This window comes from Myotis yumanensis, unplaced genomic scaffold (assembly GCF_028538775.1).
Source record: "Myotis yumanensis isolate MYYU_CA2020_CCGP unplaced genomic scaffold, mMyoYum1.0.hap1 SCAF_6, whole genome shotgun sequence".
Classification (NCBI taxonomy): Eukaryota; Metazoa; Chordata; class Mammalia; order Chiroptera; family Vespertilionidae; genus Myotis; species Myotis yumanensis.
In genome coordinates this window covers 29,904,411-29,917,288 of record NW_027223757.1, presented here as the reverse complement: position 1 = coordinate 29,917,288, position 12,878 = coordinate 29,904,411, and the positions used below count along the sequence as shown (strand labels likewise).

The window sequence follows — 12,878 nt, the reverse complement described above, 5'->3', positions numbered from 1 at the left end:
AAAAAGAAAGCCCCTTTAACTACTTCCCTCCTTTCTTCTCTTCTCCAAAACTTTCCTAGTTACCCTATAGAATTCTTCCTTATATAATGCACATTGGCTAAAAATAATCATTATGATTGATAAACATCAAAATAATATTAAGAATATAACTCTTTTTAAAGGAATTAATTCTAGGCAAATCAGAGAATATGTTTCAGTGTTTCAAAATTTTGAACATGCCTAAAAGCCACATAAAGAAGCTAAGGTGGGGACTCAGCGGGGGCAGATCTGGAGCCAGAGTTGGAGTGAAAAGTACGGATGGTGGAGGTAGCAGTGCATACATTTGAAACAATGTACCTGCATGCCAACAGGCCAAAGGTAGGAAACATCACCAGAACTCTAAAGACATCGACATTTCAAAATCGGTAGAAGAAGGCAAGCCCACAAAGACATGTGAATTGCTGCAAAATGGAAAAAGAAAGAACTCGGAGTTGTGACAGCTTCTCTCCATGGCTGATGTCAGACAGTGCACACACATACAGCCCAGTGAGGAAAGCAGTTATGTGATAACAAAGGCATTTTGTTAATATGACATAGGCCTAAGGAATGAATCACTGAAATGGACCCATGCGACAAAGAGAATTGGGAGTTAGGATGGAGAAGGAGAATTTTTTCAGCCTGGTCTTTGAAGAAACCTGGTGTCCCTCAGATTCAGTTTCAGAATACCTACAAAATTTAAACCCTTCAAGCTTTCTTCAGTTGTGATTTTAATATTATACATTAATATTCTCTCCTTGGAGGACTCAAGATTTTAAATCTGCTTTTAAAATCAATATCTTTGTAAAATACCAAAACATAGATATTAAAAATAAAATGCTAGAAAATATTCTCAGATTTATAAAATTTTAAATGGCCTTCAAAAGACATCAAAAGATGCCCTTCAGAAGATAAAACTTTTTAAATTAGATTCTAACATTAAGACAGACTTTAAAATCTTCCAGAATGATAAAATAATGTTTTTCTCTCACAAGCCACAGGTAAAAACATGAAAAGATCTGTGACAAACAAGGTCTGTAGGTTTTGTTTCTGTTGCAGTGGTCAGGTGTTTTAGGGCAACAAGAAATCTCTTAAGGAAGTATATAGTTTGGTTTGTAGAAGCTTCCAAATTAAGGGGCTAGAAATAAAGCAAGTTTTAAAATGATCTCAGATCTGCCATGTGTTCTATTATAAAGAAGCAATTTATCATGTTCTGGCTGCACTTTCCTATAGGAGAATAAAAATCTATGTGGTCTTCTGGCCGTAAAAACAGAAACATCTGCTGGTATTAAAGGCACTGCCTGGCAGCCTGTTGGCAGATGTGAACCCCAGACTGGTCTCCAATCAGGTGTGCATTATGCAAATAAGAAAGACAAGGTAATTTTAGGGAGTTAAAATTATTTGATTACCCCAAAGATTTAGTTTCCCACTTGCTTTGGCATATTGAATAATATTTAGCAATAATCAGTACTTATTTTCATCTGCCTGCAGCTTCGATGGGATTTGGGGTATATGTTAGAACACATGTAAAACGCCTCAACTGTAAGATCTGGGTTTTTATTTTCTTTTTTCCTAATAAGATGTCAAAATATCTTAATCCACAGTTTATTCCTTTCTCTTAATATTAATTGTAACTTTCCTAGCTTTCCACGTAAGCAGAGATTTGAACAAAAGGATTTGGATGCAGTGCTGGATAATTTCTTTAATCAAATCAGATTAACAACGCCAAAACTTTTTGGCCTTTAATAACCTAATGCAACTTTTTATTTTCATCCAACACTAATCATCCTGTATTAAAAACTGATATTTCAAATTCAAATGGATAAATTCTTGCTCTATCCAAAAGACATCTTGCAGTCCAAAGGAACATGCGTTAGTAGAACACTGACTTGAAGATCTTCAGTGTTTAAAACCATCTTTTAAAATACAGGAAGTAGCCCTAGCTGGTTTGGCTCAGTAGTTAGAGGATCAGCCCGCGGAATGAAGTTTCCCAGAGTTGATTCCAGTCAAGGGCAGATATGTCTCTCACGTCGATGTTTCTCTCTCTGTCTCTCCCCTTCCTTCCACTCTCGAAAAATTATTTTTAAAAATATCCTTGGGTGAGGATTAATAAAAAATAAAATTCAAGAAGTATGCAACTTCCGAAGGAGCTTTATTTTCACTTGGTTATTCAAAACTCAGATCCACCCATAGACATGGATTTTAAGATACTAGAGTTGTAGGAAGAAACTCACTTAACTCATTGGGTGGCTGGAAAGGTATGTATATTTAAAATGAAAGATGGCAGGCACCAATACTCTCTTAGTAATAAAATTTTTTTAAGTTTAAATTTTAACGTGTAACTTTTAAAGCTTTGAATTTAAATAGACGATCAAAACTGTGCTTAATTACGTTATTATGAATGAGGTCTCTACAATGAAAGTGAAGAGCAAGAAACAGATCATGAAAACTCTACCACTTACTAGCCATGTGGGCTTGAGCAATATCTTCAAATCCATCCTTTATAAAATGGGCATAATAATAATGCCTATCCTGTTGGGTTAGTGTGATGATTAAAAGAGATAGCCATGTAAACTGCTAAGGAAGTTCCAGGCACATAGCAAGCCTCAATAAATGCTATTATTCCCATGCCCTCCACCCACATACATGTAATTATCTAAGTATTCAGTTAAATACCTATACCTTTCTTCTCTTCCTATTCAGCCACATGTTTACAAAGGGAAAGCATTATCCAATGTCTGTGCACAACAGAGGGATGTCTTTTGCAATAAAAATCTTATTCATGATAGATATTATCAATTAACACTTTCTGATTTGTCACTAGTTCATTCTTTGATTTGATTTCTAACTACGCAGTATATAGTTTACCATGCTATTACAAACCACACTATACTCTAAATCTGTTATTTGTTTCTCAAACTGCTTAAATCCCATTAACTTTATTTCTGGATATGTTCTAGAATACTGTATCAAAAGGGGGTCCAGAAGACAGATCTAACACCTCAACTAAGGGCTATTCCTGGCCACAAACAGAATTTATAGCTAAACGAATCTTCCATTGATATACTCTAATGTTTGAGTATATTATATAGTATAGATATGCTAAATATACAAATTATGTAGTAAGAATTCCCAGTAAAACAGGATACTTTTGATTAAAACTTAAATTAAATTCAATACCAATTTACAGTAAATACAGAGTAGAGAGGAATCTGCCAGATTACACCATGTGGATGACATTCTGCAAATTCCAAGCTGTGAGAAACACTATAAAACAAACAATTCAGCTGCCTTAACAATTGCATTGCAAAAAAAAAAAAAAAAAAAAAAAAAAAGATGGAAGGGAATATTAGAGATTAAAAGGGACTTTAAAATATTTCTTAAAAACCAAGCAAGTGTTTAGGGATGCACATTAGAGTTAAAAAATATTTTTTCAAAAATAAAGTAAATTATGGAAAAAAGCCAGAGTTGCTATTGGGGGGAGGATTCTGATGGCAAGGGGCATAGGAAAGCACCTGTTGTGACTGGAAATCTTCTCTACCCTGATTTTGGCAGGGGCTGTAATGGCATTGACCTTATAACAAACCCTTATAACAAGTTATACATTCGGCTCTCTTTAATTGTGCCATATTTAACCATAAAACATGTCGTAAAATCCCTTATCTGAGGCAGTGATGCTGACCATGGTTTTTTCAATGTGATCCTGCAGCGAGTCGATGAGTAAGTCGCCGACGGGCTTCCAGCCGTTCCTCACGGCCTCTGCCTCCTTCATGTCAGCATCCAGGTCGTCCATGGCTCCCTGAAGGTCTCTGAGTTTCTCCAATGCCTTGTCCACCTGCTTTTGCCAGTTACTAGTTATAGCATTTAGACTTTCCCACTTCTCTTTAACTTCCGAAGACTGTTTGCGCATGGCTTTGGCAATCTTTTGGGCTCTCTCCTCAGGAGTCAATTCTGTGATTAAACAAAAAAAGAGAATATTTGGAAGTCTAATCAACTTTGTATTCCTTATAGTCAAGTGTGAAGAGCATCTTTTGAAACTTTGCTACCAGGGTACTGGGAGGCAGAGTTACACTAAACGGGGGAAGAACGAGTGTCTCTTCTAAGAATGCCCTGATGCTTCTCAAAAGAAGAAAATAGTTACAGAGTAGTAAGTGGCCCAGTGATTTCAGCAACTTCTAAATTTTACTATATTTGCAAACCTTGAAATATCACAAGTAAAAAAAAATAACAATTTTTCTTTCACATGTATTTCACATGTTATATAAAAACCAAAGACCATTTTTCATTCCATTGTCCTACAGAGAAATGGGGAGTATAATTAGGAGATAAATCACTTTAAGTTATGAGGAAAAACTATGCAAAAAGAAGATGAATTTATCATGTTCCTTAAAAAAAAAATAAGTAACTGAAGACAAGTAACTTATCTTAGCTGAGTTTGTTTGGCATTCATCTTTAATACAGGGTGTTTTCTGTAGTCCAGGATCAATGTAGCACATAACCAATGTTACAAGAGAAAGATGTAAGATTTCAACGACCATCCCAAACATTTCATGAGGGCTTCCAGAATGTCTGAGGTAAAGTTAGACTTTCAGACAGGGAAGGGAAGGCATGATGCAAAGTCCTGCCACAGGACAGGGGCAAAAAGACAGAGAGAGAGTCTAAAGACGAGGAAAAGATAATGACAGAAATGAGAGTCAAGTTCAAAGCCCAGGGTCAGAAACAAAGACATGAGAAGCTGTCAAGAAAAGGGTAGAGGAATTGGACGCACATAAGCAGGTTAGACAGATCACCAGCTAAACACCCCTGGGCCTCGCTGCCTCAACACCTGAGGATGCCTCCTTCCCTAGACAGCTGATTTGATGGTTTTCTTGCTTGACCACTGGAAACAGAGATGCAGGTCAGAAACATACAAGTTAAACTATAAACTACTTTAAGATAGAAATGCACATTCTTGTTTGTGATAACATCCACCTTTTTGTGTCAGTCACATTTTTTAGCAACTTCCTCTGCACCTCAAAAATGTTCCAAATCACCATAAAATGAACTCGAGTTCATCGAACTTTCTAGGGAGACAAACTCAGCTAGCCCTCCTTAACTATAGCTTTCATACTCAACATAAATTTGTCTGTCTGTCTTTATTTAAATGCTATTTAAGAAGTCAAGTTAAAGGGGCCTGGACATATGTTTTTATCTATCTAAATTTCCAGAATATTCTAGATATCAATACTTAGACTTAACAGCAGCTATAGTAAATCTGAGGGACCAAATGGACTCAAGAATTTAGTAACCATAGAGCTCTGAGTTGCACTGCTGAAATGCTCTGAGGCTATAGACACACTTGAAAAATCCCTTGGCAATAAAATTGATTATCAGGAGAGAATGTGGTATGATAGGTAGACTAAATATACCAGCACATGATAAATATGGAAAACTAAGTGAATCCAAGACCCAGCTTCAAGGAAGGCTGAAGCTGGAATACAGTCCAGCACAACAGTCAGGGGAGGAATCAAGAAGCTGGGAGAAAAGCCCTAAACCATGCAACACATCAGGATTCCAGGGTTCCTGAGAAAGGACTTTGGGAGAAAAGATATGGCTTTAGGCAAACCTTATTTAAATCCTATACCTTCAAGATATTGAGAAAATGGCAAGTATGTAATACTTATATTATATATAATTTATTTTTATATAAATATAAAATGCTATATTGTGAGTTGAAACAATGATTCATAAATGGCTGGATGAGAAAGGGAATTGACCACTTCTATAATGGCAACAGCGGGGTTTGTTAATAAGCCACTTGGGCTTTTTAAAAGATATATATTGAAATGCTAAAGTCTCACTTTTGTAAAAAAACAAAACAAAAAACACACACAATACCAATTTCAGAACAGACAATTTAAGTATAATCATTTTCCTTGGATGCAATAAAAGCTGTGTCTGAGCCAGTCATGGAATTACCTGAGACACAGCTTCTTTCTCCTATGACAAAATACCTGACACTGGCTGTGACCTTTTGTCTTCTATGTAAAAACTTTTGATTGAGCAGTCCTTTTGTAGTATATATTATATAGTCCCTACTCAAGCAGCTACACAGAAAAAAAAGGAAAGCTCTATTTCACCATCTGTTTGCTGGAAAAAAAAAAATGTTATCTAACCAGAGTCAGAAAAATACTGCCTCCTACTAAAGCAATAATCTGTTTTTTATTATTCCTAGAGGCCTGGTGCACAAAATTCATGCATGAGGGAGGGGAGGTGTGTGCCTCAGCCCGGCCTGCACCCTCTTGCAATCTGGGACCCCTTGGGTAGGATCCCTAGGCCTAACTGGCGATTAGGGCCTATTGGGGATTTCCTTTCCCCGTCTGCTGGCAGCTGGCCCCGCCCCCGCCGCTGCCACTGCTTGCCATCTTTGTGGCGCTGCCCCCTTCCCCTGCCACCAGTCGCCTCCCTCTGCAGGCAACAGACATGCGGTGCAATCACTTGGCTGGCCTGGGCCTCCATCTGAAGGACAATTGCTGGCCAGCCCTGCACACTCGCCAAAGCATTGTTGGCCAGTGGCCTGGGCCTCCCTCTGTGGGACAATCAATTGCGGGGGCCCCCAGATTGATCGCCCCGCAGAGGGAGGCCCCGCCCACCTGCCACAACGCTGCTGTCCGGTACCCTGGGCCTCCCTCTGTGGGGCGATTGTGGGGCGATGGATGGCGGGGGCCCCCCCGACCAATTGCATTGCACCTGCCTTGGCTGGCCTGGCGTCAGTGCATGTCATAGCTTGATCATTTGAACGGTCATTCTGCTGTTCGGTCAGTCGATTTGCGTATTACACTTTTATTATTATAGACTAGAGGCCCAGTACATGAATTCGTGCACATTGAAAGGAAATTAATTAGAAGAAATATTTTAGAGGCTGGGGAGGGACCACAGGAGGTTGACTCCAGGGCATGCCTGGCCCATTTTGCCCAGTCCCAATTGGGGCAATCGGGACTAGTCTGCTGGGGAGAGACTGTGGGAGGGTTCCAGGGCATGTCCTGCCCATCTCGCCCAGACCTGATCAGCTAGACCCCAGCAGCAAGCTAACCTACTGGTTGGAGTGTCTGCCCTCTGGTGGTCAGTGCATGTCATAGCGATTGGTGAAGCGGTCGACTGAATGGTCTACAGATTGGTTGGACACTTAGCATATTAGGCTTTTATATATACATACATATATATATATATATATATATATATTATTATTATTATCATTGACTTTATAGAGAGGGGAGAGAGAGAGAGAAAAAAACATCATTGATTGGTTGCCTCCTACACATGTCTGACCAGGGATCAAACCTGCAACCTGTGTATGTGCCCTTATCAGGAATTGAGTCTTCACCTTTTGGTATATAGGAGGATGCTCCAATCAACTGAATCACACTAGCCAGGGCAACAAACTCAGTTTAATGAAGACTTTAAACCAAGAACAGAGTGTGGTCCCTAATCAAACAAAAACTTCTCAGGGCATTTGTGAAACAGGTAATATGAAGCAATATTTGAAATATCAATTTATGACAATCTGGAGTAAGAAAATAAAAAAAAATTTTTTTTAAATCAAAACAGCAAAATAGCAGAAAAGATAAAAATAAACAATTACATGTTAAAATCCTCTTGTTCTTCAAAAATCAAAGAACAAAGTTTGCTTCAAATTTTGTGAATAGATATTTTATGGTAAGGATCTTCTTGAGCCGTGGTTCTGAATACTGGTGACATATTAGAAACCATCTGAGAGTTTGTTTGTTTGCTTGTCTGCTTTTATTTTTATTTATTTATTTATTTATTTATTTAAATATATATTTTATTGATTTTTTACAGAGAGGAAGGGAGAGAGATAGAGAGTTAGAAACATCGATGAAAGAGAAACATCGATCAGCTGCCTCCTGCACACCTCCTACTGGGGAAGTGCCCGCAACCCAGGTACATGCCCTTGACCAGAATCGAACCTGGGACCTTTCAGTCTGCAGGCCGACGCTCTATCCACTGAGCCAAACCGGTTTCGGCTGCTTGTCTGCTTTTAAATGCTGAAACCCAGGGTACCTACCCCAAAGGATTAAAAGATTCTGACTAAGTTGGTCAAGGGTGAAGGGCAGCAAGAGTGAATGTAATGTGTTACCGGGTCACAGCTTATAAATTGATTACTCTGGTTCCTACTGCTGACACTCAACAGAGGATTTCCACTCCAGTGAGTTGTGTCATTCCCACCCACAACAGAGCCACTGACACTGAAGGCCAGAGAGCAAAGAAATCTATTTTGTATTTGAAAAGGCAGTAATAGAGGCTAACCCCAGAGACAGAGGAAATAGCAGGATAAAACTAAATAAATGTATTGACAATTCTCAGACCAGCAGCACTTTTCCTATGTCACTCTCCTATTCTTTATTGTGTATGTGTGTGTTTTGTGTATATGTGTGTGTATTCTTTGAGGGGAAGTATTTTGTTTCACTCTTCATTTTTCCATCCTCCTCCTTTCAGGCCTTCCCATTTACTGGACCAAATTTTGAGAACAGAATCTTATTTAATTTCTATATTTATATTCTTATATTTGTATTATATATGTAATAATATATTGCAACTATTACTACATTTATTGTATATTTACATACTTGAAACTAGCAATTTTTATTGTGTCACAAAGATATCCAAAGGAGAGTATCTTTTAGGAAGAAGAAAGATGAGAAAGAAGAAAAAAGAGCCCAGCTGCAGTGCCTCAGTGGTTGAGCATGACAGTTTGATTTCCAGTCAGGGCACATACCTGGGTTGACACCTTGATCCCCAGTAGGGGTCATGCAGGAGGTAGTCAATCAATGATTCTTTCTCATCACTGATGTTTCTCTCCCTCTCCCACCCTCTCTGAAATCAATAAAAACATACTTTAAAAAAAGAAAAAGTAAAAGAAGAGAGGAGAAAGGAATAATCAATCCTGAAGTTTGCTCTCTGGTCCAATTATCTTTATCCTTCAACTTTGCAGATCAGTTGGAAGGCATTTACATCACACTCTCCTTTATATCTTGAGGAGAAAGACCATAATATGACTCACTGTAATACAGGTGAAAAACCAACTTGGACCAGGAGCAGAGACTAGTATTTGTCATTAGCCCTGCCCCCACCTTGACCTTCACTCTGAAGCAAGCTTCATGACCTGCTTTTCCCAGCTGTATCTGGTGGGGACCCTATTTTCTCATGCTGGGAAAACATTTTACACCTACAGACTCTTTTACCTCTAAAATTCAATTATATAAGAAAGGCAGAGCTGCCTTAAGAAATCATAATAGTAGAGGGGGAAAAAACATCTTCCTTTGTGTGTTTATGCAAAAAAAAAATATTTTAAAAAAACACAAGTATGCATTTCTCCTATGAACTAATGATAGGAATCTATTAGAGCCAGCCCCGTGTTGTTTGTAATAAAGATGTCCCATATTTATTGTATTTTCTTTCTCCACTATGGTACTGACAACTATTTTCTCCATTGTTACTTTTTATTCTATAGATATTACAGCTTCATGTCATTCATCTTTCATTTCCTTCCATCTCGGTTTTGCAGGCCTTAGTCTAGACATGGTTGTTCTCAATATATAATTAATGAATTGAGTTCAGTTGCATGGGATTTTTAGCTTTAGTCTTTATTGAGAATGCACAACTTCATAATTTTAAGTGGAACCATTCCTACTTATTTTTTCTTTCTCCTCCTCACGCCCATGTACAGCATTTATTTAAAAAAATGTTATACTGTGAAAGAGAATGCTTTAAAAAGTATTTCAAGTATGGTAATTTCAACTATCTTTTTTGTACTATTTTTTGTTGTTTTTTACGTGCATGATATTCTCACAGTTGTATTTCACCATAAGATGAAAAGAAAATATAAAGGAAAACAAATATAGAAAAACACATATAGAAAAAAAAAATTCCCCAGAGTAGCTCCTCACTGCTGGACAATTTGGACAAGAAAAGATGAGAACATCATATGCTAGTTCCAATACTAACTAGTTATGTCATCATAGATAGGCCCCTTACCTCTTTGAACGTCAGTTAGTATCTATAAAGCTATATATCTATATGTGCACATGCCTGGCCACAGTAGGGCCTCAAAAGAGTTAACTGATTTCATTTCTTTTATTATTACATTATTAAGTCTGGGAAGTTTAGACATCTATAGAGATTTTCACATAGCAAACCAGGTTAATTAGCAAATAATAATTCAAGGGCAAAAACAATGCATCCCCATTTCTCTTGAGACTCCATTTGACTTGCTTTCTCTCACTCCCTCTCTTCACACCCCCCCTCTATTTCTCCTGCTCCTCTTTCTCTCCTTCTTCTTCTTCATGACCAAAAGCTGCTTCTGATTAAAATAATGGGAAATAAATTCTTTTAAAAATTTCTTCTGATTACATGATTAAGATCAACTTAATTTATTTGAAATAATCAGTATTTAAGAGGATCCTGTCCATTGCCTATACTGTATGGTGACAAATGACAACAATTCTTTATGAACCTGATTACAAGTACATCATCAAGTACCATTAGTTGATTATTTTCATGCTTCTAATTACATCCATCTAATAAATTATAAAGATGACAATAGTAAGAGACTAGTCAAAGTACATTAACCTGCTAATGTGTAGCCCAAATCTTTCAGCAGGGATATGATAGAAATTATATGGATCCATCCAGCTGCCAAGGAACTTCTCAAATCCCTTGTGTGTGTGTGTGTGGGCGGGGGGGGGGGGGGGGGTGAATATGAACAGATGCATTTAGGAAAAAGCAAACTCCAAAGAAAAGAATGTTTTCCACAATACCAAAATGCTAGGTATTAATTTGGTGGGGGGGGGGGGGGGGGGGGGGAGGGGGCGGTGTCAGAGGGTGGAGAGGAAATAGGAATACAAATCACACTATGGAGTGAGATAAACAGCAGTTCTGACCAGAACTTAATGAAAGTAGAAACAGAGGCCAAATACTTACAAGTTACACTGTTCCTGTAAAGAGGGACAAAGTAAACAGACCCAGCATGGAGCTGAGGAAGAAGGAACAGACTATTAAGAAGATTAACCTCTAAAGAAAGGAGCAAGAACAGCTGAGAGGCCCTGGAACAGATCTAGCTAAGCAACCTAAGATCCAGCTTTCAATTTTCTGTAATTGAATATTCCCTGAATATCCTCACTCTAATGGTTGTTTTATAATTTATTCAAGTCAGGGATCTGTGCTGGACAGTGGCAGGCAGGTCACTGAGGGCAGGGGAGTGATGCTGAAAGGAAGAAGGGAAGCTGAGAAGGTAAGTTCCCAGAAGCAAGGATGTTTTGTTCACTGCTTCATCCTCAGGATCTATCTAGAATATCACCTGGCACATGGTAGGCATTCAATAAGTACTTGTTGAATAAATGTACAAAGCTCTGTACAATATTATTGACTTAAAAAATAAATTTTCCCCTTTCTCCTTCAAGAATCAAACGGCAAGAGTCATAGATTAAAAGTCTTCCATTTCTTGCTACATTACTGCCCATCTCTCCCCAGGCTGCTTCCCTGTGGGACATACCAGCCAATTGATCAAGCTACAAAAGAAGTCCTGAGCTTTCCACTATTTCCAAGCTTAGCCATTATTATAAAAGAACTTAAGTTATGTCTCATATTTATAAACTGACAAAATAAGAAGTTTAATTTGGCAAACCCTCTAAGTCACTCTTGAAGATTCCATATTTTAAAAGGAACAACAAAATAAATACACAACATTAAAATAAGAGATTAGTACCCCCCATTCTTTATGTTTAAAGCTGAAAAGAACATCCCAGATGTTGATAACAATACAATACATACATGTAAATTATTACCATCTTTTTTATTAGACAAATGTGATTTATGGATGGTGGTAACCATGATTAGAGAACATAACAGATGTGAACAATTAATATAAAATGTTGTGTCCATCAAACCAGCCTTTGTTATCATATCATTTTTCATCAAGAATGTTGATTTCTTTCTTTAAATCCAATTTCATTACTATGGTATTCATTATTAGGCCCAAACATTTTGAAATTTTTATTCAATCAATGGGCTTACTGAGCTGGCTCGTTATATTACGTTAAAGACTAGATTCGTTACAGATATCCATATATTGTAGAACTTTAAATTGGGAAGAAACACATTGCTGCTCTGTAGTTAAGAACACTAGGGAAAAAAAGCAACATTATATTTTTCTGCGCTTTTTCACACATTACAACTTTACTAATCTAATTTGGACTTAAGGAGCTAATTAAATTATTGTCTTGGTCTATAGGCCGGAAAGCAATTAATCTTCCAAGTTTTTATGTGAAAATTGAAAAGACAAAGTCTAATACTGTCTAAACTCCTTTTCCCTTGGTGCCAGGAAATAAGTAAATTGGTATGTCATTCTATTAAGCAACCTGATATTTCATTAAGGAAAAAGCAACAGTAAAGGGCAAGGCAAAGAGTTATGGACATTTAATTATTATTATTTATATTTTTATCTTTACCCGAGGATATATTTTATTGATTGTAGAGAAAGAAGAAGAGAGAGAAAAAAGAGAAAGGGAGAGAGAGAGAGAGAGAAAGGAGAGAGAAGCGTTGATCTGGGATAGAATCTGCAACCTAGACATGGGAATCAAACCCACAACCTTGTGGTGCACAGGATGATGCTCCAGCCAACCAAGCCATCTGGCCAGGGGTAAAAATTTCATTATTTTATAATTTTTAAGTAGAAAATAAAACCTTATATCTAGAAGCATTTATGATAATTGGGATAATTAAGTTAGTATACTATGGTGGTTACGAGCAGCAGGTTTAGTGACAAGCCTGAGTTGGTGTTTCAGATCTGTCACATGGGTGACAGT

The 12,878-nt window shown here is 37.6% G+C and overlaps 1 protein-coding gene across 9 annotated transcripts in view; it reads right to left on the bottom strand.

Annotated features, from left to right (window-relative positions):
- UTRN (utrophin) overlaps nt 1-12,878 on the bottom strand; it is a 449,337-nt gene that overhangs the window by 90,269 nt on the left and 346,190 nt on the right. For all 9 annotated transcript variants that reach the window (XM_070417833.1, XM_070417835.1, XM_070417834.1 and 6 more), the window contains one exon: nt 3,698-3,966. In XM_070417833.1, the coding sequence (XP_070273934.1) occupies nt 3,698-3,966 (269 nt within the window). The remainder of the gene's footprint in view (nt 1-3,697; nt 3,967-12,878) is intronic.